This window comes from Copadichromis virginalis, linkage group LG20 (assembly GCF_057382275.1).
Source record: "Copadichromis virginalis isolate Kocher_CV1m ecotype Utaka linkage group LG20, C_Virginalis_male_GT1.1, whole genome shotgun sequence".
Taxonomy (NCBI): Eukaryota; Metazoa; Chordata; class Actinopteri; order Cichliformes; family Cichlidae; genus Copadichromis; species Copadichromis virginalis.
The window spans coordinates 32,167,770-32,195,694 of record NC_140637.1 but is presented as its reverse complement, the minus strand read 5'-3'; the positions used below and the strand labels follow the sequence as shown (position 1 = coordinate 32,195,694).

The 27,925-nt window shown below is 41.6% G+C and overlaps 1 protein-coding gene across 2 annotated transcripts; it reads right to left on the bottom strand.

Annotated features, from left to right (window-relative positions):
• Positions 1 to 1,219: 1,219 nt before the first annotated feature.
• On the bottom strand, positions 1,220 to 27,734 carry LOC146685195 (suppressor of tumorigenicity 14 protein homolog). Of its 2 annotated transcripts, XM_085444665.1 has the most exons (21): positions 27,496 to 27,734; positions 26,047 to 26,146; positions 24,853 to 24,983; positions 23,867 to 23,937; positions 22,905 to 23,098; positions 21,603 to 21,638; positions 21,168 to 21,396; positions 20,509 to 20,642; positions 20,010 to 20,107; positions 19,735 to 19,835; positions 16,287 to 16,420; positions 16,091 to 16,195; positions 15,809 to 15,916; positions 14,241 to 14,345; positions 7,958 to 8,062; positions 6,457 to 6,573; positions 6,188 to 6,371; positions 4,250 to 4,521; positions 3,888 to 4,024; positions 2,828 to 2,999; positions 1,220 to 2,037 (listed from the first exon to the last, which is right to left on the bottom strand). In XM_085444665.1, the coding sequence occupies exons 1-20, from the start codon at positions 27,556 to 27,558 to the stop codon at positions 2,838 to 2,840; spliced, it is 2,586 nt and encodes an 861-aa protein (XP_085300791.1). In that variant the 5' UTR covers positions 27,559 to 27,734; the 3' UTR covers positions 1,220 to 2,037; positions 2,828 to 2,837. The 2 variants fall into 2 exon arrangements, with proteins under 2 accessions (XP_085300791.1, XP_085300790.1); XM_085444664.1 differs by lacking the exon at positions 1,220 to 2,037 and having other exon boundaries at positions 2,334 to 2,999.
• Between the last annotated feature and the right edge of the window lie 191 nt (positions 27,735 to 27,925).

Sequence of the window (27,925 nt, the reverse complement as noted above, 5' to 3'; positions counted from 1 at the left end):
TAACAACCAAGATGGATTGTTTAGAAAATCAGTTGAGGAGGATGGATGGAGGACGTAGCGGAGGATTAATAGAAGAAAAAGCAGAAACTTGGGAAACATCGGAGGATAAAGTCCGACACTTGCAGAAGAAGAAGCTGGGCCTGGCCAGTGACAGCACTGAAATTGAACGCGCTCACAGAGTCGGTCCATACAAGTAGAATGGACGAGCTGGCAGACTGTGGACAGATGTAAAAAGAGACAATTAATCCTCTCATTCGAAAGAAAGCTTTACAGTCTTTACATCAATGAAGATGTTTCAGAGTCCATCAGGAAGAAGATAAAATTACTGTTACCACAGCTGAGAGTGGCCAGAGGCAGAGGTGATATTGCCGTCCTTAAATATGATAAATTAATTGTCAAACCGTCAGACGTCAGTAATTTTGTCATTTGTAGCTTTTATGCTTGGTCTGTTTGTAAATGGCCGACTCTATACTTCTATATACTATACTACTCCCAGATTCTCCAGAACAGATTTTTCAGTAGCTCACGTTAATATTTCTGAGACACATTTAGAAGCTGCCTTTGAGAATAATGAATCTGAAATGAATGGTAAGTTGTATAGGAAAGACCGAAACAGATTTGAAGGAGCCGTAGCCCCTTATATTAAAGTGTCTTGCAAGGGGAGAGTGAAAAGAGGTTTATACCAGCCTTGAGGCCCTGCTGCAGGTACAGTGTAAAGATGCCACCACAAAGGAGCCAAAGACAAGGAGCCTCATCCTCTCTGATTCAGATGAGGAAGCCCTGTATAACTGGGCCCTGAGCTTGTGCAGAGCAGAATCCACCATCAGCTAGACGACTGCCTGCTGCAGTGAGGGTCCAGGTGAGCAGGGACCCACCCACAGCTGTCTGTACTGGCCCGCAAGTATTTGATTAGTCCCACCACTTCTGTCCCATGTGAGTGACTGTTCTCACTTGGAGGTCACATAGTAACAAAAAATGTACTTAAAGTACTTAAAATAACACTTAATTTTTAAGTCTGCCCAGTTTTGTCCAGGGATATTATTTTTGTTTCCCTGTTTTGAATCGGAATGTAGTTTAAATGTTGTTGTTTTTTTCCATAAATTAAAAGAGCTTGAGTTTACAATATTCATGTCCGTGTCTATTATTTGATTCTGCGCCCACTAAAATCCTTTTAAAGTAAATAAAAAAACCTTCTGACAGTTTCAGCTGAAAATAGTTTGACTGGTAAAGATTTTTATTGAAACAGTGTAAACACATTATGATTGATTAAGATGACATGTTTCAAAGACATTCACAATACATCATCTGCAAGTTTGTTGTTGCTTATTTAAGATATTCAATCAACCACTTAATCAGCTTAGCAAGTTAGCAAGCGTAGAACAATAATTAATCAATAAGCAAAATATGAAATCTTTAAGTCGTCACAAGTAATTAAAATCATGATAAATGACAAACTGACCAAACAGCATGATTCAAGTCTTAGTAACAAGAGTGAACATATATTAAACATATTTTAACTTCATTAAAAGGAACAGTGATGGCATCAAACAACACTTTGACATTTTATCTCATGTAAAGAAAACAAACTAAGTACAATACATTTTTTGAGCAAGCTAAAACTATGTTGCTGTTTCATATAATTTTAAAAAATATAATTCTGCTATAATTCTGGAAAACGTTCAGACTTCTGAGATGCAGAATCTCAAAGGCCCAGCAGTACTTCTTGTGCCAGCTGCCTCAGGAGTTTTTATGCAGTAACCCAGTGTGCTCATCTATCACTGTATACTTTAGATCAGCCACCAAGCAGGAAAAAAAAGACTGCAATGCACTGTGATGTCTGCAGAAAAAATAATTTGTGCTGACTCGCTCTCGATTCAAGATTTTTACAAATCCAGTATCAGGAAGCAGGAAATATCACTGCAGAGCCATCACGCCCTCCTCACAGCCTGATCCAGCTCCTCCCTGCTACAGAGCAGTGCACGCCAGGATGGCCGATCGGAGCAGCTGATAGGAGAGGAGGTGGCAGCAGGGACTGAGCTGACATGGCATAAAATAAAACAGAAAGTTCACAAGCATCCATACATACATACCTTACACATACTGTATATATATGAACTAGTTATGCATATTTTAGATTTGCATTTAGGCATACGTATTCGATAAATAATCGAGAATCTCTGCACCATAAATGTGCTATATGTGTTTTTATTGTCTGTGACATTTTGATGTCAGGTTGTCAGTACTGTTGCTGTCAACTGTGTTCTGTACACTGAGAGCAAGGGAATATCTGGAGCCCCCCCCACCCCCCCCCCACCCCACCCACACACACACACACACGTATGATTGACCAGTATAGAACACTTATTAATCTATAGTCTATCTAAGTTCACTTGCTAATGTAAACCTGTGAACAAATTGTGGTTTCCTGCTAAAAGCAATTTAGTTTCAGGCAGTACATGGTGTATTATGATGATTTAGTTTCATATTGAATAACAAAAAGTTTACTGGATCTATTTATTAAATTCCTGGCTAAACTTGGATCAGGGTTAGGTTAGGTTAAACTTCCAAACTAATGAAAATGCAGAGTATTTACATAGTAAACTTTGAAGTAAATGGCAGAATAAAACATTTCAACTTGGGGTTTTATAATAATGTGTTTTAGTTTTCAATAGATAATTGAAAGGCTGATTTTATTGAGCTCTCTTTTACGTCTTTGTGATTGCTCCTTAGCACTTTTCATGGAAACAATAAACAAAGCTGGGGTTCAAAATGTCAACATCTGGTTCGATTTCCAACAAAAATATCCATAATCCGGAGAACTGTTCACCTTCCTGCTGCTACACTCCACTTTTCTCTTTTATCCAGCTGCGGTATTTGGTAACTCGGGTGTAGACACCAGGTCTGAAACTTAGAGCACAGCCTTTGCCCCAGCTCGTCACGCCTGCCAGGAAAAAACGCCCATGGGAGTTGGCGACAGACAGGGGCCCGCCAGAGTCACCCTGAGAGTTAGAAAGAAGAGTCACAGCAGAACTTGACATTCAGCTCACTTAATTTACTGAGAAATATCTCCGACTGAATCCCAACAAGCATCACAATACAAACCATGTGAATTTCTGAAGGCTTTTACACACTAAAAACTGATGTTATTTTGCTGGAAGGATTTGTGGAATTTCTTTTCTTGAACCAGGCTCGATTTTCTGATCCGAATAATCATATCGCTGATTTTGGAAATCAGATGAAGCTGCCAACAAGAGCTCAAACTGCCTTGCAATGTGTACGACAGCTTTACTGCTGTCTTTGCCAAAAAGTGATTTCTGGTGTTTGCAGGAATTTAAGGTCTTATAAATAACTTGTTGACCTAAAATCTGTCAAAAATAGGTCAATCACATCTCTCATGAAGAATATCAATTAGCCAGAAAGTGACTTTTATATATGCTTTAATTATCCAGGTAAAATTAACATTGACATTAAAAATGTATTTTAAGCTTACTTGAAGTGATCAAAAAAGACCTGGATTGATGAGAATATGGGTACAAATAAAAAGAGAAGATATTTGAAGAATATTATGAATATTATGAAGATATTTCAAAAACAGACAATTTCTTTGTTTTATATGTAACCCTGTCATAAATCTTTTTCACGACAGTCTTTTTACTGATATAAGTAAATATATCAGACGTAAAAAAGAAAAACCCACAGACAACCATTGGAAATCACTTTTTGGCACAACACTGGCAACAAAGGAAATTTCTACAAATCAACTACAATAATTTCTACAATCAAATCAGTCGATCTGAGTCGAGTCGAGTCGTGGCCAGTCGATCAGAGTAGGCACTAAAGAAAAGGTGCTAACAACCAGATTGCAAGCATGTGTGAATGGTTTGTACCTGACAGGTATCCACGCCTCCTGAAAGGAATCCGGCACATAACATGTTATCTGTGACCCTGTAATACAGGAGGAGATTACACAACCGACTGCTGAAGATCAGAATTTCCGCCATCTGGAGGACACTCGCTGAGACACCTGAGAGACAACAAGATCAAATCATGTAGAGCTTGTGGATGAATAACAAAAAAAATAGATTCTGTTTGTAAAAGTTTATATTAAACCAAACTACCTCCACAGATCTGCTCCCACTAACTACTCAAATGTTTGTCTTTCTCATTATTTTATTCAAACTCATCACTTCCAGTGTGGAAAGAGCTTTGAGACGGGCAGTGTTTCAGTACTTCTTTATTATCAGCTCACCTCCCTGCAGGGTAGTCCCCCAGCCGGTGATCCAAGCCTCTTGGTCTGAGTGGAAGTAGTAGGTGGAGGAAGGCAGGCAGATGGGTCTGATGTGCTGGGTTAGGCTGACTCTGGTGTCCAGCTCCATCAGAGCGATGTCATTGTCTTCAGTGTATCTGTTGTAGTACCTGTGAGCGATGATCTGCTTCACACCCCTCTTTACTGTCCACTCATTGGTCTGGTTCTGCACATGGAGGCCTAAAAAGGCCTCCCATTGGTCAGCGTGAGAGAGCCTGTATCAATAAAACAGACAAGGCTGTAAACAACTTCTTTAACCTCAAATCTGGAATTGAATTTAAAATAAAATACTGAATTAGATCAATGATTATTAGCCATTCAGTGAAAAGACTAACTGTCAGGGATTCTAACAGCTAGTCCTTTTACTGAATGGCTAATCATGTAAATGAATAAATAGATCATTTTAAATTTATTTCTACTTATATTTAAAGGCATCTTTACTTTTACGTGGTTTTAAACAAAGCATTAAAAGGATTGAGGAGAGACTTGCATAGCCTCTTGTTTTTCTTAGTATTTAATGATGGCACAATAAACTACCTTTTGCCTGTAATAAGTCACTTTTGTATAATTAGTTTAAATACTCTCCGAATTCTGCTGACACTGTAAAACTGTCAAAGTATGCAAACGTTAAAACAATGTTTTGAACTGTTCCAAACTCAGAGTAAATTTGTTTGTTTGTTTGGTTTTTTACTGTCTTAAAAGTACAGAGTTTGTCTCCTGAATCCAAATTGGGAGTTGGTTCCCACATAAGAGGTGCCTAAAAGGCTCCGACTCCCATTCTACTTTTAAATATCCTGGGAACAAAGGTAAGCCAGGAGTACAAGACTTAGGTACCTGATTGTTCAAGACTTTAGGCAATTGTTGTTCTATTTCCCCGCTATATAAATAAAATGAAATTGAAATGAAAGTTGAATTGACCTTGTGTGTGATTAGAAGGGTTTTAATTTTGATTTTGGATTTAACAGGGAGCCAATAAGGAGAAGCCAGTACAAGAAAGAGATGCTCTCTACTCCCTGTCAGTGCTCTTGCTGCAGCTTTTATGATCAACTGAAGGCTATACAGGAAGTTTTTAGTACCGCCAGATAATAACGACCTAGAGTAGTCCAGCCTAGAATTAATAAATGCATAGGCTATTTTTTTTAGCATCGCTCTCAGGCAGGATATTTCTAATTGTAGAGCTACTACTGCAAGAAAGCACTCCTACATTTCTGTTTAACATACACATTGAAGTACACATGGTGGTGAAAAATTCCAAGATTCCTCACAGGAAGCCATAGGAATGCCATTTAGAGAAAGTATACAATAATAACTAATAATTCAAAAACATAATGGGGTTCTTAGGATAGAGTTACATAACCTCCACATATTATTTAATATAGTCCACTACTTATTGGCAGTGAAAGCCCTTTTCAAGGCCATATTAACAGTGTCTGTCACACATGAATTGTTATAAAAGGATCTGTGACTGGCCTCAGACTACAGACTGAAACCTTACCTGAAATAAATTAAGCTGATCTGTCATTCAAGGTCATCTTCTGAATCTCGTTCAGTGTGTCTAAATGGCAATCATTAAAAAACATTTTTGTTTTTGTGGAAAAAAAAGCATCCAAAGTGAGGCACATTGGATGCTCGGGGTTAAAATTTTGGGTCTGAGATGGAATTTCAGACGACACAACCAAAGAGTGAGAACTGGAATCCCAGGTAGAGAAAACTAGCATTGCACTGGAAGCTGTCTAGAAATTCCAGAGTAGATGACTATGAACGAGAGACTCAGGCAAGGTTTTAAAATTTTAGATGTCTGATCATGGATCCAAGTACAATCAATGATCAAACATCTGAACACTACTAAACACTCAGTACTTCAGATGGAGGAGCTCCTACTTGTAAACTGTAGTGTCTTGGACGCAGTGGGCAGCAGTCAGCAGCCAGCGGTCACTCAGCACAGAGGCTCCACACACGTGTCCTAGCCCCTTGAAGTGGAGGCTCACTTGCCAGGGCCACTCACCCACACTAGCTGACTGACCTCCCACGATACGAGTGCTACTGTACAGATTCGTCCCGCAATCTGAAAGCAAACACAGATCTCAATGTCCAAGTAACTAGAAAAGTCACACTGCAACCATCTGTGGGTGAGTGTGTGGTAAACGTACCACAGTTAGCCTCGTCAGAGCCGTCCTCACAGTCCTGCACTCCATCACACTCTGGGTTCAGTTTACTGATGCAGAGTCCATTACTGCAGTGGAAGGTGAACGCTGAGCACACTGAAGCTAAATGAAAGGAGACACACATGATATCAGTCCCTAAGAAAACTCTAATCTAACATGTCTGTGAAGGTTCTCAGTCATCCAGGTCATCGTAGTCTAAGGAGCTTGGAAAGAAAAGTTGCTTGAAGATGTTTCACCTCTCATCTGAGAAGCTTCTTCAGTTCTAAGGGTCAAATGGTGGAGAGTCCCAGATTTAAACCCAGTGGGAGTTTCCCCCAAAGAGGGACAAAGGACCCCCTGATGATCCTGTAGCTAATCACATGAGCCAAGGTGTGAAAACGGGTGTGGGTCACAATCAGCCAGGGTTTCGAGTGAGCTCATTGTGAAACCTGGCCCCACCCTATCATGTGATTTCCTGAGGTCATATGGCCCAGGGTGTGAGTGGGCGTTAAGGGGTCTGGGAAGGGATCTTAAGCTTATGTCTTCTATATTGTGTGATGATTCATGTGCCGAGTTGATTTTTTTTTCTATTCTCAAACTGATCTCCCTGTTGGAGCTCAGTCTGGGGGAGTTCTTTTTTTTCTCCTCGTCTTTCTTCATGTTGTGCATTTTCCATTGTTATAACTCTCTGACCTGTCTTCCCCATGTGATGTTTGTGTAATGTATGTATAGTCGGAAGGAATTCCTGCGCTGAAGACACGCACAACTGTCGTCTACAAACTTTGCCGGGTCCTGATGATTACCCTCGTCAGTGGTCCACAACTTAACAGTGTGTGGCTGAGCTTCAATCGACACTGGATCTTTGAGTGACCTAGTCAGTACAGCCCTGGCTCTGATATGAACCTGTCTTTTGCTCTTGTCTGTGTGAATGCTAAATTGATCATCATATCCTGTTTTATTAGGAACCTGAAAAGGAGTGTGTCACAGGAGAAGAGCATTATTGTAAATATCGAGTGTTGGGTTTTCATCTTTCACACCATGGACCACGAGCACTGTGCGGGAGTCGGGAGTACCATGAAGAAGTCACGTCTTTGGAAACTGTTACATTATTTATAATGAATAGTGAGTAAACAAACTAACTGTCACTAACCACAAAGTCCTGCATTTGGGTCCTGTTCGTGCCCTGAACCTGACATGGGGAGGTAGGTAGGTAATTGGCGGGGTAGGGAGGTGGGCGGGGTGTTGACATGCAGTTGTTGCTTGTGAAATGAACTATCAGTTGTATGTCTGGGACTTTTGTATAAAGAAAAGAAAAAACTGTTCTATAGATAAAGTTGGGGGGGTGGGAAGGATTCTATCAGAATATTTACTTCATCTTCTTTTAAACAGGCTTTGTGTAGCTTTTAGCTCTTCTGAGACCAATTCAAGTTGAGATTTAATCCACATTTTTTGCTAAACCTTCTTTAACTCCTTTTACACAAAGAGATCTTTGATGGTTTGGACTCACTGCAGTTGAGCTCATCACTGTTGTCTCCACAGTCATCCCTGCCGTTACACTGCAGAGTCTTCTTGATGCACCGGTTGTTGCTGCACTTGAACTTTCCCGGACAAGCTAACAAGACAGAAAAAAAATCCCTTCATCTATTTGCCTAGTTCAGAGAATGCTGCAATCCTGTAATTAAACATTTATAAAATAAATAAATAATTCTATTTAAAATGATTTGGGTTCAGGCCTCCTCCTGGCATCTCCACCTCTCTGCTCATGTCATGGTCCAGAGTCTGTGACTCCGTGTTTATGTTTAGTTTATTAGTATTCTGTGGTTTTGGTTACCTTGGGTGTTTGTACTCTTCTGTTTCATGGTTCATGTTCCTATGTTCTGTGTCCCCCAGTCTGTGTTAAGTTGGTGTGTTATGTCATTGCGTGTATGTGTTTCCTGTTTTATTGTGAAGGTCTGCGTCTTATGTGAGTGTTTTCAGTTTGCCTCCCTAGTCTCGTCACGTTAATCACTCCCAGCTGTGTTCCCCACCTGTGTGTAATCTCCCTGTGTTCAATTCAATTCAATTCAATTTTATTTATATAGCGCCAAATCACAACAAAAGTCGCCTCAAGGCGCTTCTCAGTGTTCTCTGAGTGTATTTAAGTTGTGTCTTCTGTCATAGTAGTTGCTGGTTCGTCTGTGTTGTTTCCCCTCGGTCTCCCTGGGTCTCTCCGTATGCATTTCCCCAGACCTCCCTGCATCTTCGTTTCTGGTTTGTTTTGTTAGTTTTACCCAGTTTAGGTTTTCCTGTTTCACCTTCACCCACGCCATTGCTGTTTGTATTTTCTTTTGTTAAATAAATGGTAAATGGCCTGTATTTATATAGCGCTTTACTAGTCCCTAAGGACCCCAAAGCGCTTTACATATCCACACATTCACACACTGGTGATGGCAGCTACATTGTAGCCACAGCCACCCTGGGGCGCACTGACACAGGCGAGGCTGCCGGACACTGGCGCCACCGGGCCCTCTGACCACCACCAGTAGGCAACGGGTGAAGTGTCTTGCCCAAGGACACAACGACCGAAACTGTCCAAGCCGGGGCTCGAACCGGCAACCTTCCGATTACAAGGCGAACTCCCAACTCTTGAGCCACGATCACCCAAATAAATACTCACCTGCACCAGAGCTGCCACCTTTTGGGTCATTTCTACAACTCCACACGTCTGCCACACCGCGGTCGTGACAGTACGAACCAGCCAGCATGGACCCTGCAGCACTCAATCCGTCCGAGGAGCTCCAGGATGACATCAGCTACAATGTGGAGATCCTCCTCGGGCTGTGGCTGGAGAATCCTCCGTACGAGCTTCGCCGCACTGTTGAAAACCGGCTACAACGGCTCTTTTCCGGCCTGCCATTGCTTCTAAAATCGCTTCCTCTGACCATGCAGGCTTTTCTCCGGCACACACCTCACCTTCTCTCAGCCACTCCTGCCTCGCTGCCCAACTCGCCGGATGTGATCTTGCCCGGCCCGTCGGAGCCGTCTGCGGGGAGGAAACGCCGATCGCGCCGCCGGCGCGCCACCCCACAGCCGGACGTTCGGGCTTCTAATTCGCCGGCTGTGGTGAGTGAGGACTCTTTTCCGTTTTCGGACTGTGTGACTGTTCATTCAGGGGCGGTGTTCTGTGCGGCAGATGATATTGTGAACAGCATATCACCTGCTCAGCAGCCACTCTCAGCTCAGTTAGCTGCCCTGCAGCCACTCTCAGTTCTGTCTCCAGTGTCACCAGTGTCACTTTAAGTTCAGTCTCCAGAGCCTCCAGTGTCATCTTCAGTTCAGGCCCCTGCGCCTCCAGTGTCACCTGTAGTTCAGGCTCCAGTATTACCAGTTTCACTCATTCACTCCATGCAGGGAGAAAGTCTAATTTCAACTCAAGGTGCTTTTCATAGTTTAGCCGCCATTGGCACAGTTTGCCGCTCCAGGGCTTCCCCAGAGGCTAGGTCTCAGTCCCCAGCTCATTCTGGACCCCTGAAGTTTAAGCAGCCACCTGAGAACTGCACCATGTCAGCGTTGCCTGGGCAGAGCCAGTGCTCAGTGCATTGCTTGTCGCCTTTGTGTCAGCTAGTGGCCTCCATGACTGCTGGCTTAGTAGTGACTTCTGCTGGAGGGTCCGTAGGACCGCTCCGGTCTTCGTCTCCAGTCTCCGCTGGAGGGTCGGAGGGGCCCGTCCGGCCTTCGTCTCCTGTCGTCGCTGGAGGGTCCAAGGGATCCGTCCAGTCTGCAGCGCCTCCGGCTTCCACGCCACCGCCTGCAGTGCCCCCGGCTTCCACGCCGCCGCCTGCAGCCTCGTCTGGTCCAGCTTCAGAGCCGTCAGCCTCGCCAGCTGCAGCCTCATCATCCGCGCCAGCTGCAGCCTCTGCTTCAGCCTCGCCTGGTCCTGCCTCCGTGTCTTCGCCTTCAGCGTCGCCTGGTCCTGCCTCGTTTGAGTCTGCAGCTAACCGGCCACTTTCTAGGCCACTGGCCAGGCGCCATCGCCGTCGTGGGCGGCCCCCAGACCCTCTTCGCCTGAGTGGCCACCGTTGCCTTCCGCACGGCCGGCCCCCGGTCCGCCATCGCCTGAGTGGCCGCCGTTGCCTTCCGCACGGCCGGCCCCCGGTCCGCCATCGCCTGAGTGGCCGCTGTTGCCTTCCGCACGGCCGGCCCCCGGACCAGTGCTGTCGTCGTCACCGTTGCCTTCCACATGGTCGGCCCCCTGAACTGACTCCTGTGCTGGCCGGCCCCCTGACATCATCTGTTTTGGACTCTGTTTTCCTGTGCTCTGGTGTGCTTCTTTTCTTTTGGTTTTGGACTCGTGTTTTGTTTTTCTTTTTGTCTTTTGACCTTCTGGTGCTCCTGTTTTGTTTTTGCCATGAATGAGGAATTCCTAATAAGCATGGGACAAAATCTTGTGCTGTTCAGTGGTAACACTAATTGTCTTCAGAGCAGTACATCAGGAGTTTAAATCCCAACCACTAATGGCCTGTATTTATATAGCGCTTTTTTACTAGTCCCTAAGGACCCCAAAGCGCTTTACATATCCAGTCATCCACCCATTCACGCACACATTCACACACTGGTGATGGCAAGCTACATTGTAGCCACAGCCACCCTGGGGCGCACTGACAGAGGCGAGGCTGCCGGACACTGGCGCCACCGGGCCCTCTGACCACCACCAGTCTAAGGTGGTGGTCAGAGGCTAAGGCCCCCAGGCTACATATACCAAAGCTATCCAAAGCCTACTTCAGTATATGAGAAAGAAATATATAAATGAAGCAATGCCCGCTCGGACGTTGCCTATATTAACAAGATCCACATCAGGTGTTGAGGGGCACGGCATGTTAATGAGTGGCCACTGGAACCAGGTTATGGTTCCAGTGGACAAGCTATGAGAAAGGGTATTATCAGAATGCTTACTACACCAGTTACCCCTATGAAAGAGATTACATGAGGATTTGGGACCTATGAATTATTTAACGCCACAATTTACACTTACACTCAAACATATAGTTGCTCACTGTTCCAACATCTGTAAGAGTCCATAAGAAGCAACTGCTATTACTTTCTATGAGGTCTTCTACTAGAATATCTGAATACTGCATTACAGACAATCCCCCTCTGGCAGCACCATGTGGAAGGTCCTGTCCATTTGGCTAGGATAAACAAGCACATGGCTCAAAAATGAGCAGTGCCCAGAAAGGAATTGGCTGAAACACTAGAGGGGCAAAACACCATCTGCAGATAGCACATTCACTTCCTTTCAACCTGTGCACTGCCTGGATTGACGAAGAAAGCCTATGAATTAATGTGTCACACATTGGTGGCCACAACTGCCCGTGTGCTTAATGAATAACGCAGGCAGCAGAAACCCAAGAAAGAAGAGGAGCAAGAAAGTGAACCATCGTGAAAGGACGGGCCCCTGCATGGCATGTAGCAACAGCAGAAGAAGTGGCTGAGAAATCTTCCCAACAGCTGGACCCAGAGGTGGGACCAAGTCATTGTTTTGCAAGTCTCAAGTAAGTCTCAAGTCTTTATCCTCAAGTCTCAAGTCAAGTCTCAAGTAATGTCAGGCAAGTCAGAGTCGAGTCTCAAGTCACTGGTGTAAAAGTCCGAGTCAAGTCACAAGTCTGAAACTTTGAATTTCAAGTCCTTTCGAGTCTTTAAAAAAAAAAAAAAAACGAAAAAATAATGTTGCAGTTATGCTAAATGTAAATATTAGACCATGTAATTTTAAAATCTGTGTTTTTCTCAACACATGACAAAATAGTGAACTTAGAAAATATACACAAATTGTGAAATTGCACCTCTTTAAAATGCAGCTCAATTAAACCTAGCTCCTAGAATAATTTTCACCGACAGTTCTGAGATACGCTGCATGTTATTCTTGGATGCGGTTGTAGGACCGGCTTTAAAATCGCATGACAAAAATATCATACACATTAAAAAAAACTGTATCACCAACGTAGCCTGGAAAACATTTGCTAGTTAGATGAAGTCAGCTATCTCATCTTAGCATATTTATATGCATATTTATAATCATACGGTTCTTGGAGTGAGTGCATACACTCGTGAAGTTTAGTAACTTCAGGTCACTGCAACAAGCCCAGGTACAGTTTACCGACGGATGGGTACAGGACCTTGAAATGCACCGTGTAGAAAGTAAAGACCATCGTACGTATCATAAGTTTACCAGTCTCACAAATCATCGTCATAAATACACATTCCTTAACCGTTTATTAATAGGACCTTTGAGCTCAACGGTAATTAATTAGTAGTGGAAATAATTTCTGGTACCCATCACAGAAATGTAGCAGTGACAATAAGACTGTATGCTGTAATCGTACTGGGCAATTAGTGATACAAACCTGTTTTATCCTGTGAATAAAAGTATATGTTTTTGTCAATGTACCATAATAACAGAGGAGAAACGCAATATTGTGTCAGGACAATTCACTATTTATGCACAATAAATAAAGGAGCATAGCGCGACAATTTCTGTTCAGCGCCAGACTTGCTTGTAACCTATATCACCAATTATGTTATGAAAATGACGCATTAACTACAACAGCAGACTGACCTTTGTGTAAATGCTTGGAGCAGACTAACCTGTGAGCTGGAGTGTTCTGGGACGTTATATTTGGTCTTTGAATGGCTGCAATCCAGTCGCCTCTTTGTTACTTCGGAAACATGGCTCGAACAATTTCTCTTCAACGACGTAATCCGATAACAACCGATCTCTTTACCCGTCGGCTTCCCGTGGCTGTCATGCGACCGGCTATTGCAGTTAATAATACAACGGCTTCTTGACATTTTTGTGTTTCTTTTTATCGCTGTGTGACTGATTTCAATTGAAAGCCTGCGTGCGCTAGTACCGCTTGCCACGAGTTCCCAGAATCCTTTGCGGTTCTACCCGTGAATGACGTCACATTTTCAATCTCTATATAATATGCATGTTAAATTTTATATTTGGGGTAAAATATCAAGTCTTTTCAAGTAAACCGGTTCAAGTCCAATTCAAGTCCCAAGTCATTGGTGTAAAAGTCCAAGTCAAGTCACAAGTCTTAGAACATTTTTTCAAGTCAAGTCTAAAGTCATAAAATTAATGACTCGAGTCTGACTCGAGTCCAAGTCATGTGACTCGAGTCCACACCTCTGGCTGGACCTAACGACAGCACAGAGACACTGATCACAGCACAAGAACAAGCTTTAAGCACAAGATCGATAGAGACTGGGGTCTACCACAACAGGGAAGACCCTACGCTAGCAGGCAGGGCATACATGAAATGCCACAACCTAGTGGCTGACAGTTATATTTGTGCCACAAAACCAACCAATCACAGACTTGGATGCAAAAAATTCTGATTGGCTGTTTTGGTCTCCAGTCAGCTCACTAGCCACTGTAGCTAAACCCAGGCAAATATCCCAGAATGCATTTTGTCCAAAGCTCAAACGAGGCAGTTGTGGAGGAACGCAGAGTGGCGGAGTTTGAAATATTACTCTTTCTGGGTCACAACATAAACTGTGTTCATTTCTTCACTCAAAATAAATGTCTGTTCAAAGTGCAACACTTATACAATTTTTTTAAAAAAATTTTTATATACGCTCTGAATAGTGGCACAGAAATAACGCCATACTCCACAGATGCTCGACCTATTACAAAGCCATGATTTTGGTTTACTGCGAGTGATTTCTTTTTCTTTTTTTTGTTAGTATCCAAGACACGTCACACACAAAGCACAGTCACAAAGAAAACCCGTGTTTGTGTCTGGACTCACTGCAGTTGATCTCATCGCTCTTATCTCCACAGTCGTTCCAGCCATCACATTGAGAAATCTTGCTGATGCACAGGGTGTTGTTGCACTGGAACCTTCCTGGACAAGCTGATAAGACAAAAACAAAAATCATGTCATCTATTTATGTCATGGTACCAGAATTTTAGACTTCTGCATTCTATTTTTTGCAGGGTTATCTTTAGTTTTCTTCTTAGTTGTTATCAAGGTTTCTGCTTTGGCTCCAGTTGTGATTATGATAGTCTGTCTTTCAGTAACACTGCTTCTCCAGTAAGAACCATGTATTATGAAGTCTTCTTTCTGTGATTTTTCCTTGTTTAATCGCTTCCTTCTTTATTTTGCCAACCCTAGTCACCTGTGTTTAGTGTTCTGTTTTATTTTGTCTTGTTTCCCTGATTAGTTTCAGCTGGGTTCCCTCGTGTTTCCTGGTTTTTCAATGTTTTCAATACTTTCCTTTGTTACCTTTTGGGTTTGGATTGCCTTCAATAAAGAGTTAATTTAATTCCTGCCTGACAGTCTGCATTTGGGGTCCTCATTCACACACACACACACACACACACACACACACACACACACACACACACACACACACACACACACACACACACACTTTACATCAACTCTGGCTGAATGAAAATACCTGTGCTCTGAAGCTTCAAGTGCCACTGAAAATCCTTCAAAACTGTTTATCAAAATATCAGAAGTCTATGAAAGCTGCTAAATCCGCCTTCTTGTCTGGTCTTATTTTGACCAATTGCCACAAGCCTCGCTCCCTTTGTGAATTTTTTTAAGGTATTTTATTGATAAAATTACAACTTCAAGGGCCCAGCTTTTATCGGTACTCTCACATCAAGTCCCAGTCCTAAATGCTTTGCTGTCTTTCAGCAGTTTGAGCCTGTATCTCTTTCGGATGTAGAGGAAATAATTGATCACTTAACAATCTCCATTCCCCATATGATATTCTTCCTGCCCGTAATTTCAAGGAAGCGCTGAACACTATTGGGCCCTGGATTTTATGTATATTGAATGCCTGACTGTCTTCAGGTTGTGTACCGTCTGCCTTCGAGCATGCTGTTGTACAACCTGTTATTAAGAAGACTAATCTTGATTCTAGTGTTCTTTCAATTTAGAGGCCAATTTCTAAACTTCCCTCTTTGTCAAAAATCCTGGAAAAGTAGTATGTAAACAACTTCTTAGATACCAGTGGTATTAGTGAAAAGTTCCAGTCTGGCTTTAAGACCAACTACTTGATCTAACCTTGATCAAAGAATGTTATTGCACTGCTGAGTCTATTCAGTCTTCTAAATCTCACTTAAAGACTCATTTTTTTACTTTGGCTCTGACTTAGGTTAGTTTGACTATCATTTGGCTGGTTTCTATGTTTTTCTTGTGTTGCTGTTGTTTTGCTGTTGGTAAATGTGTCTATTTTTATTGGCTCCTAACTTGTGAAGCACTTTGATTGCCATTGTTGTTTTTAATTGTGGTATATAAAAATGTTTTGATTTGATTTGATGAAATGAAATATGTAGAAATTAAATTTCTGCTTTACTCACTGCAGTTTTGTTCATCTGTGTTGTCTCCACAATCATCAATCCCATCACACAGCCAAGATTTGGGTTTACAGTGACCATTTTTGCATTGTATCTGAGATGCGTCACATGCTAAGCAGAGAAACAAATTGAACACAACAACAATAAAATGCTACAGACTGAGAGTGATTTACAGTTTTTTTGAGGTCAATTCCAGTTGATATTTAATCTGGATTTTTTTTTGCTAAACCTTCTTTTATTCTTTTTAGACTTCATACAAAGAGATGTTTGATGGTTTGGACTCACTGCAGTTGATCTCATCGCTGTTATCTCCACAGTCGTTCCAGCCATCACACTGAGAAATCTTGCTGATGCACAGGGAGTTGTTGCACTGGAACCTTCCCGGACAAGCTGATAAAACAAAAAGTCCCTTCATCTATTTGCCTGGGTTGGAAAATGCTGAAATCCTTTTATGAAAATGTTTTTTAAAAGTCCTCTTTACAGTCAGTTGGGATGAAGGCCTCATACTCAGCAGTGAAACCCTGGTCAACATAGGAGGAGTCCGAGTTAAACGTAATGGTCACCTTGTTGCTTTTGATGGTGATCACTCTGCTGTTTAAGCCATTGCCACACAACCTACAACAAAAAAAGAGATAGACAGACACACACTGAGCTGTCTGTCAGTCTGTCCATCTAAACAGACATACATACAAGTCCTAAAATAGTGTTTTCAACACAGTCTAGTGACAGGGGATGAATAAGCCTGGCATTGGAGCGGATGATGCCGTCATTCACCTCCTACATCGTTCCCTCGCTCACCTGGAGACCGCTGGAAGCACTGTGAGAATCATGTTCTTTGATTTCTCCAGTGCCTTCAACACTATTCTTCCCTCGGTTCTAAAGGACAAGCTGGTGAACTCTGGAGTGGACCATCACCTCACTACCTGGATCCTGGACTACCTCACCGACCGACCACAGTATGTGAGGACTCAGGGCTGTGTGTCGGACAGGGTCGTCTGCAGTACGGGGGCCCCACAGGGAACGGTTCTGGCTCCGTTCCTCTTCACCATCTACACTGCAGACTTCTCCCACAATTCCACCCAGTGCTTCCTGCAGAAGTTCTCTGATGACTCTGCAATAGTCGGCCTCATCACTGATGGGGACGACAAGGAGTACAGAGGTCTGACCCAAGACTTTGTGGACTGGTGCCAGCTGAACTACCTCCAGATCAACGCCAGTAAAACCAAGGAGCTGGTGGTAGACTTCCGCAGGCACAAGCATTCTCCATTGCAACCACTGAACATCCAAGGTATGGACATTGAGGCTGTGGACAGCTACAGGTACCTTGGTGTTCATCTGAACAATAGACTGGACTGGACTCATAACTCAGACGCCCTCTACAGGAAAGGGCAGAGCAGGCTGTACCTGCTGCGGAGACTCAGGTCGTTTGGAGTGGAGGGCCCACTCCTGAAGACCTTCTATGACTCTGTCGTGGCTTCTGCTATCTTTTATGGCGTGGTCTGCTGGGGCGGCAGCATCTCTGCTGGGGACAGGAAGAGACTGAACAGGGTGATCCGAAGGGCCAGCTCTGTTCTAGGATGCCCTCTGGACCCAGTGGAGGTGGTGAGTGACAGGAGAACGGCGGCTAAGCTGTCATCCCTGTTGGACAACGTCTCCCACCCCATGCAGCAGACTGTGACAGCACTGAGCAGCTCCTTCAGTGGGAGACTGCGGCACCCACGGTGTGGGACGGAGAGATTTCGCAGGTCTTTCCTCCCCACTGCTGTCAGACTCCACAACAAAGACTTTAACTGATCAAGCACACACATCCATACATATGCAATAATACTAAGTGCAATAATCCTTTCTGTCATCGTTGTATTTTTACTCAGTTGTATATAGTATTTGTATTTGTATTCTATTTTTATCTTATTGTATATTTATTTTATTTTATTCTATTCTATTCTGTACAGTTGTGTACTGTATTTATTCTTATTGTATTCTAATTTTTGCCTCATAACTTTTGCACTGTCCACTTCCTGCTGTGACAAAACAAATTTCCCACGTGTGGGACTAATAAAGGTTATCTTATCTTATCTTATAACTAATACTTTCAGGTAGAGTACATAATAATGGATTGCATTTATATAGCGCTTTTCAAGGCACCCAAAGCGCTTTACAATGCCACTATTCATTCACTCTCACATTCACACACTGGTGGAGGAAGCTACAGTTGTAGCCACAGCTGCCCTGGGGCAGACTGACAGAAGCGAGGCTGCCATATCGCACCATCAGCCCCTCTGGCCAACACCAGTAGGCAAGTAGGGTAAAGTGTCTTGCCCAGGGACACAACGGCCAGGACAGAGAGCCCGGGGATCGAACCGGCGACCTTCCGGTTACAGATGCGATTCCCAACCCCCTGAGCCACGGTCGCCCATACAGTGTGATTCTGTTGAATAACACAGAACAATACTCGTCCAGCTACAGAGAAGCTTCATGACCAAACAGCCAAATGTATAAACTCAAGTTTGTTCCTGAAATGTAAATTTGAGCCAGAAATCTGAGCTACAGACTCCTCAAATAGATCCAATCAGTCATAAGCTCAGGTACTTAAATCCCCCCACCCCACCCACTCAGTGTGCAATATCACTGATCACACTCCACCTCACAATGCACCTGCTCCTCAGAGGGCATGTATGTGTATGTATATATATGTAAACGTGTATGTGGAAATATGTGTGTGTACATATGTACGCATGCATGTATGTATGTGTGTGTATGCATGTATTTATGGGTGCATCCATGCAGGTGTATGTATAACTTGTACATATCTTTCTTGTGTACATTTGTCTGTGTTATTGTGTAAATACGTATGCTTTTGTGTACTTCACACACATGGAGAGATGCCAAACTGCCTTTCATTGTTTTTGTAACAATGGCAATAAAAAGCTATTCTATTCTATTCTATTCTATTCTACATGTTGAACTAGTTGGATGTGAGAGAGTAACTTCTTATTTGTACCAGAAAGAACACCGCTCCAGTAATGTAGCCAAGAAAAAACAAAAGAATATGTGACTTTTTCATGCAAAGCATGACTGCACAACTTACTCAAAGGTTAGAACTGAGTCTAATTTTACCCCCTTTAGATTGTAGCAGTTGGCTTCACATTAGCATGTATGGGGATGAATTTCAAAATTGTTGATGTAACTTTCAAGTAATTTTTCAAGTGGCCTTGAGCGAAAGCTTTGCAGGCATGAAGAACAATGACCCATGAACCATTCAAGTATAAAAAAGGGATGGGGCAATGTTGTGCCAACACATAACCAACTACAGTAATTCTACATTAATTCTGATTCTGTGGTCATCACCCAGTGTGCCAATGGTCAGCACAAATGCAGTAAGACAATTTTTTTTTGTTTTAAGCATGCTGTCAATTCTAAAATAGGAGTTTTTCTACACCTGGGTCTGTATGATCTCAGATATTAGGAAAATCCTTTATATGGTCACCGTGCGCACACAGCTGTGCCTGTGAGCACACAACCTCCATCCACCTGCTGTTCCAACATTCTGTTTGTGAGCATCAGTTCATTAGTAAAAAGTTGGCTTTTTAGAGAGGAGCTTGTTTCAGACTGCGCTTAAAGGCTACATCAAAAGCCCATTATCAGATATATTATTATTATATGAACAGTGAATCATGCAAAGCTACTCTAGTCCAGTCCAATAACAAAAAATTGAGATGAAAATGAGCAGAATAAATCAAATTTAAGGCAATATTCACAATTTGAGTGATCAAGTCATAAAACTCTTCTGACACATTGACTTGTGGTCTTTATTTGGGACTTGCTGACTCAGAACTCTGCAGTCTTAATTTTGGACTCATGCAATCCCACCACTGACACGGATGATGTACAAAGTCAGTAAAAGGAGGCATAAACTGATGCTTACTTACCTTTCACCGTTGATGTCAACATAATCATGGGGGCAATGCTCACTTTGATTTCCCACAAAGAACTTTTTGAAGTCAACCTTCACAAATTTTTCCTTTGCAACCTGAAAATCAAATACAGCTCAAATGTGATTATTAACTGAGAAAATGTTGTGAAAATGGATGTCAAGGTCATCACAAATCTGATGTAGATGATAGCAACCCCTTATTCATTTTTTTATTCTTAATTTTTTAATTTTTAATTTAAATGAAATTAAAATAGGATCTTGAGGACTTACCTCGATGTTCCACACACATGATGTGCTTGGAGGGTAATTGGAGGGGAAAAATGGTGAAGAGAACAAGCCTTTGTCTTCAGTCATTGTGCCACCACAATCTGAACAACAGATAGTTCATCACTATACTCAGCTTCCATTTATTAAGTTTCTAATATCACAAGAATCAGCAGAAATGTCAGGAGATGGCGTTTACACTGACACAACATAATCCTGCAGGTCAACTGAATTCTATTTCCGTACACATTCAAGTGCATAATCCCAGTTACAGTGACATGTTTTTGCCAGTGAGCTCAAACTTATGGGTTTTTTTTTATTGAATAATTATACATTTCTGAGAATGCATCAGTTTCTTGGAAGACAAAATTACACATTAATCTATGTATATAAGTGCAATATTATTTTCATGAAATTCTTTGAGACCCAGTGAAAACAATTGTTTCTTTTTTTCCTTAAAAAAACATGAAGAAGTGATAACTGTTCACAATGTGTCTGCATTTACTTAGTTTAGTCACAGGAATCTGGAAGTAGCTTGCTTTGAAGCCAGGGAAGTTGTTCTCCTCATTTGTGACCAGCGTCAGTAACATGACGTTTCCAGAGATGAAGGATAATGATTTTTGAGGATGACCACACTGTCTGAGAAAAGAACGGATACATTAACTTTTAAAGAGGAACTTTAAAGAAGCCTGAAAGGCCTGTTTTATTTCTGATAACACAGAGCAGTGATACCACAGTCCTGGGGCTGGATGCATGTAAAGATGTGAAAAAGAAAAAAGAAAAAACATCCCAAGCATTTATAAAGGAAGAATGTGTCATAAAAATACACAGCTCTCCCATATAGCTCAGACCAGATCTACACAGTTTGGTTTTTAAGTTAGGCAGGAATTAAGGTAGCTTACCAAACTAAAACATCTATCTACATTATTACAAACTTAGCGTTCAAAAACTTCTTTGCAAACAAATCCAACAATAAAAAGAACGAGTGTATACACTCATACACTTTTCTGCCTTTTCCCATACACATAGCTTTAGCTGTGAATTTGCAAAAATTCATGCATCCACCCCTGAAGTATATCTGCCCATCACTGTAATAAGCTAAAATCTCAAACACACAGAGGTAGATGACAGTTTAAATTCTGGGAGAGGGATTATTTGTCTCACTCTGTCAGAGCACGTTTCTCTATGGGAGCCAGCGAATCATAGGCTTTGATGAAGTCGTGCTGACAGTCGTCCTCCAAGATCAGACTGTGGAAGTCGAGCCTAACTCGGTGGCCCGGGTCCGCACGAAGCCTCCACTGCAAGTTGAGATTTGGAGGATAAAGATAATAGGGAAACCCTGGAGAATGAACAAATCCAGGGTTTCTGACGTGGATGTCGAAGAACATCCTCTCTGAAAATACATTGAAAAAAGTTCTTGTTTGACCCACACCAGCACTCCCATGAATGCATCACTTTTTTTTTCCCAACAGGATATGAAGATACAAGCTTTTATATTTTGTAACCTATTTACCTCCATAAACAGACTTCTTTACATTTTAATTTTAATAAAGTTATATACTTTACTACACAAATGCTTGCAGGTAAACCAGTTCTCACCAGTTAATGGGGTCCTGGCCAAGCGTTGATCTATAGCTGTGAACACAAAAATACATTTATTAAGACACCACATATCAGTTCTTCACTACTAACTCAAATTTCATCATGCTGAAAATGTTCAGATAAATACTGGTGGAATTTTCTTTTTTAATCGAATTAAGCGAAAATGGAGACAATGATGCATTTTAGTCATGTGATGCAGTCATGTGACCAATTAAACTAAGATAGCAGAGGGCATTATACAACAGTTGTTTTGTTTGCTCTCAATTTTGACAGCCCTGTTAAAGATTAATATGTCTGCACATGCTCCAGATAGCTTTTCTTCAAATTCTTTAACTCTCACTCGCTTTTGCACTTTTGTACATTTGTGATACTCAACATCTCCACCTCATTGTTAGTCCATTTAAAAAACTCAGTGCTTTTTCTCAACATTTTGCTGCAACGTTTCAAAGAGCCGGAAAGCAAATAACCGGCTGACAGAAATGATGCAGGCTGAAACTTCTTGCGATTCACGCACGTGCAGGACTGGGACGTAAGCGTTTTCGGCTGTTTTAATGTGGAAGCACAACTCTGTGAAAACGATTGAAAACAATAATGTGAGGCAGAGCGTTTTCAGGCAAAAAAATCTGTTTTCAAATCTATCCGGGCTGGTGTGGACGTAGCCTGAGTCCCCATTGCCTTATTAGATACAACGCAGCAGTCTAGCAGCCACTAGAGCAAATCCAGTGTTTCAAAGACTTCAAAGTTTCTCACCACTGGGAGACAACAGTGATACAGAAATAGATATGTTATTCTAAGTGGTCTCTAGCAAACATCAGTGTTGCATGTACCACACACTATAAGCCATTTTCAGCAGTTGTGCAACCACTTAGGAATCTCTGATATATTCTGAATCATTTAAATCAACTAAAATCCCACTGTGAGGGAAGTGGATACCAGAAGATCTCAGATATATGTTAACTTAATATTTTTTAAAAAGTAAATATGGTGCTTTGAGTTCAAAGGCTCATATATTAACCTAACTTAGATCATTCCTGCACTTTTCAGAACTTTTGAGATGGTTGAAGAAATGTGTCCTCTTATGGACTATGTGCATCTTCCTGTCTCATGCTGCCATCTGTTAGTCACTGCCGAGTCATATACCTGTTGGAAGTCTGAACTACTTCCTTGGCCAGAATGACCTCTTGACCAGAAAGCAACATTTACTCCAGGAACTCATTTACAATGTCAATTGATTGGGTAACAAACCACAAACAAACCTGTAAAAGAGTGTAAATTGCATGGATCTATGAGCTGTCAAACCTTGTGAGATGATGCTGCTGATGTTCAGGGTGTCACTGGGTTTCAGCAGCCCTTGTCCCTGTTGGCTCCATTCACTTTCTGCTGGAGGCTCCAGAGATTCAATGGCTTCATCCACAGTGGTTTGCTGAGGGACGGGGACATCAAACTTCGACTCATAATACACCACAATGCTGTCGTCACCGCTGTCACCCTCACTGCTCCACAAGACACAGAAAGGATTTATACAGACTTTATGTGCCCCACTGAACAAGAGAGTTCAGTATTTTAGGTACAAACCAACCCACCATATTAAAACCAACCATTGAATACTCTACAGATGTATAGAGTTAGCAAGTTTTGCACATAGTCCAAAAAAATTGAATCAATAATCAGGTTCAGACCTCCTGTGACATAAAAATCAGCACAGAAAAGGGCTACAGCTCAGCGTTTAACATCATAATCCCAGACATCCTCAAAACCAAACTGGCCATATTTATAAAACCTAATTTATGTATTCAAAATATTAATATGTGCATTGCTGGTAAATATGGACCCAATTTTGAATACCCCTTCTTTTTTCATACCTCCCAGTCTTACACATGTGGTTTTAGTGTCAGGGTCACAAGGTTATGTTTAGGCTGAGGTTTATGATTAGGCATTCATTTCTGATGGTTAAGGTAAGCGGCTAAGGAAAGCATTGTGTCAAAGACAGGTCCCCCCTAGGATAGCAACACCTGATATGCGCATGCGCGTGCGTGTGCGCATGGCTGGGCATGGCTGCCTTCTGACCACCCCGGGAGGCCATTGCATCTTGATCCATGTCACAGTTGCACCGACTCTAATGAACTGACTGTTGATTCAGCACCTTAACATCTTCAACTAGATAAGCTGATCACAGTGAACAAATGACAAACACACAACATTTAACAGTCAGCATGACACCATGGCCCCTGACAGGCAGTCAAGTTTCTATTTCACAGTACCTGAAAGCCTGGACGGTGTTGCAGTTGAAGTATTTGGCCAGCATTGAGTTTTTGAAGTAAATCAGTTTCAGCTGAAAGAGAAAAAAGTCACACATCATTGCAGCGACTTCCTTTAATTGCCTCAACAAAGACAGAAACACACAACAGAGGAAGCCAGAGGTTTGTGATAACATCAAGATTACAATACAGATTCATAGCAAGCAGTCATTTAGCAAAATGAACCATGTTGTAACTGAATCATTAAGCAGTTAACCCTGCAATTTAATCAGGTCTCATTGTGTGGATATATGCATGAACTGCTTTAATTCTTTGTGGCACAGATTAAACAACAAGATCTTGATCCATCTCGACAGGATGGCATCACACAGTCGCTGGAGATTTGTCACATGCACAGTGACATGTGAGACTGTGCATGTGACAAAGACCAGTTGAGACCAGTTGACTACTGTGAAGTCAATGTCATGTTCAAGAAACCAGTGACATGGTGCAGCCACGAGAAGTTGAGTATCATCATCGAGCCCAAAGAGGCCCAAAGTGTACCAACAAAATATTCCCTACACCACTACACCACCACTACCAGGATGAACTGTTGACACAAAGCAGGATAGGGCCATGGTTTCCTGCAAATACTGACCCTACCATACAAATGTAGCAGAAGTCAAGACGCTTAAAACTGGGCAATGGAAAAAAAAATTCATAACATAGAAAAAAGTCTTAGTTTAAAAATGTGAGATGTTTTCTGTCTTCTATTGTGAATAAAATATTCGTTTATGAAATGTACAAATCATTGCAGTCCTATATTGTACAGTTCTTTTGATGTTACTGAACAGCCACAGTTTCCTGTTCCCAGCCGACAGGAGACGTACCCAAAGTGGATTCAGAGATGCTGTTCTGCAAACCTTGGTTGTAACCAGTGGTTAAAGTGATACATGCGATACAGCATACATGGAGAACACCCATCATGCTGTGAGTCTGTTAGGTCTCACCTGTTGGCTGACTTGAGCGGCCAGCTGAGTAAACTCTGAGCTGCTGGGATCTTCATGCTCTGGCAGGAATCGCTGGTTGCTGATTCCCATGGAGCCGATGTAAATTCTCTGCACCGTGTCATCGTTGTGTACTGATGACACATATGGATGTTTCAATATTGAATATATAATTACCAAAATTTTCAAACAACTGTTTGCATAGAAAAAGCCATAACTAGCTGTGAAAGTCCAATTCAGAAAAGTCACCTGGTGTTATACCAATTACTCCAAACCAAGTTTCCGTTTATTTTTATATTATATTATATTATATTATATTATATTATATTATATTATATTATATTATATTATATTATATTATATTATATTATATTATCAAATAAAGAAGCTGATGTGTTATCAAAACAAGTGTCTGCATGTTTTCACTTCATGGATGAAGCAGGATGAACAGGTGAAAGAAGTAAACTTTTTCAGTACTTGGGGAAAACAAAAAAAGCAATATTATAAAATTAACTAAAAAAAAAAAAAAGTTCCTTATAGTTTGTGGCTGTGACTCAGCAGGTTGAGCAGGTCATTTGCTAATGACTTAAATGTTTGGTGCTTTGATTCCTGGCTGCTACTGTCTACATACCAAAATATCTTTGGGCAACACACTGAACCCTGGGTTGCTGTTCATCAGGGTGTGAATGTTAGACAGAAAGCACTTAGAAGCAAAAAAGCGCTCATATAAATTTGTGTGTGAAATAGAAATGGTGTATCTCAGTGCACAAAGTAGTAGTATTAGTAGAAAAGCAATTTAACTGTCCACTACATTTCTGTAATCCTACTAAATCAAAGTTCAGACTCTCAGATTGAAGACCCAGTTGGAATTTTGGCAGTACAATCACTAAATCTGCAAAAAAAAAAAAAAACATCACTTAACCCTAATCCTTGTAACTGTAAAAAATAGAAGCAACAACTCCCATCATTCTGAAAAGAAAGTTCATGTGCTCTGTTAGCCCAACCATGACTGTGGCATTGACAGAATGTCCTCTTGACAGCACAGTAGGACTGATATAGATTGTATAAATGGTGAATGCAGAGGTCTCCAACTCATAAAGAATTGCTGGGTCTTTGAAGGATACCTGCTGTTACTCCACTGAGCTGAACGAACTGCACACCTTTACAAATGAGTAAAGTTTAATAAAGTCTACTTACGATTAAGGGTCACCAAAGCCAGAAAGGATACTATCAGCAGACCGACTCCTATCGACAACCTCTTCTTGGACAGACTGCAGTTTGTGCAACGGTCACCATACTGCAGACAGGAGACTGTTGTTAGAGTTTGCTCAAGATGCAGATTTGGTCACTTAAAGAATCAAACAATATATTATAAGGAAGACAACGACATTGATCAAGAAACATCTTAGGACTGGAGTCAGCACAAATTGACTCAGTCAGTAACAAAGTCCTGCAAGGATGCATTAAAAGAAACACACAAACAAGGATTCTCTATGACAAACATTTAAGCTATGGAAAATATGAACTATAAGAGGAAGCTTTTGGCTGCTGGCAATGAGACAAGGGCAGAGAAAGTGAATTGTAATCGACACTTAAGGAACATTTTATTTTATATATTTTTGTCAAGTCAGAAGTAAAAATATTGAAGAGGAGAAGGTGGAGTGCTAAGTTACTGGGAAACACTAGATTAGTTAAGGTTTGCTAGCACCTGCATCCATAAAGTGTACAGCTGAATTACACACATACAGACAGCTGCTCATTGTTGTTAATACATTTCAACATGTCTCGGTCCTGGGTGGGTGACCCAGTGCTTTGAGTTTCTTGTGTCTCTGAGTTTTTGTATTAGGATCTTAGTTCTTTGTTGCCCCAGTTTATTCTTTAGTGTCTTAGTTTGGCTTCCTTGTATTCTCTTTAGTTCTCTGAGTATTTAGCTGCAGTCTGTGTCTCCCTGTTATTGTTCTCTGTGTTTCTTAGTTGCTCTGTCTCCCCTAGTCAAGTCTGCGTCTGTGTTACATTTCCTGTTTTACTTTGAAGGTCTGTGTCCTACGTGAATGTATTGAGTTTCGCTTCCCTTGGGTCTCGTTATGTCCGATTTCTCCCAGTTCAGTGACTTCAGTTAGCAGCTGTAGCTACAGCCACACTCCCAGCTTCAAGCCTTAAGAGTATCCAAACCAACAAGTGGTCTAAAAATGGTTAGGGTTATTTTTATGAAATAAAACCAGTTACTGCGACTCATGTCCACCATCTGGATTAGTCACTGTTTTCATTAATGCTATTTTTAGGCAGCCTTCTGATGACAGCCTGAGAAATTACCCCAACTTCTCGCTATAAGTGGGCGGTTTCTCAAAAGGCAGAAATTCAACCGTTTCCTTCTCTTTTTTTTTTTTACTTTTTGTGATTAGCGTTAGGGTGAAAATATGAAAAATGATTAATGAGATTCTGTCTCTTCTAAAGAGAAAACAGTGGTGAGAGAAAGACTACAAGACTGTGTGCACAGATTATTTAGCGGTGCACAGAATTTGGAACCATTAACAACATATTAATATAAAACAAGAACATCTCTGTTTTTTAATCTAAGCTGAAACCAACAAACCTGTTCCTGATGTGACATAATGGGCAGGTTAACATTACAGATACTGGACTCACCTGTCTGGTACTTAAACTCTCCTGTGAACCCAGTAAATCCACAGTGTCAGTGTCCCAACTCATGGTTCCCAGGGGGCCTTAAAAAAAGATTCAGTGTGGTTTATTGTCCTCTTTATTTTTTTTATTTTTCTTTATTTAAAGATCAGCAGGTCTCTCTCTCCCTCTCTGGGTAGAAACCGACGGGTTTGTGTTGGTTCTTATTCGAAGCTCAGTTCTGGAAAAAGACTGAGTACAGAGATGAAAGATGAGATTGGTGGCCTGTTCTTTAAACCGTATTCAGATTCTGATATATGTATGAATCATCCTAATTTTAATCACATCAAATTATTAAGACAGAAAAGTCTGATCCAATCTGAACATTAATATCTCAAAAACTCTCTAAAAAGATCACATTGTCATGTCATGCCGCTCGTCCTTTTCTAAATAAATC

What these genes read in the sequence shown, in the direction of transcription:
- LOC146685195 (XM_085444665.1), bottom strand. Translation starts at nt 27,558, where the DNA reads ATGAGTTGGGACACTGACACTGTGGATTTACTGGGTTCACAGGAGAGT. An exon ending in GGCCAGGACCCCATTAACTG is followed by an intron (nt 21,397 to 21,602) that starts GTGAGAACTGGT and finishes ATGTATTTTCAG; the next exon opens with AGAGGATGTTCTTCGACATC. An exon ending in CAGTGATGAGCTCAACTGCA is followed by an intron (nt 6,574 to 7,957) that starts GTGAGTCCAAAC and finishes CCTTTCATTTAG; the next exon opens with CTTCAGTGTGCTCAGCGTTC.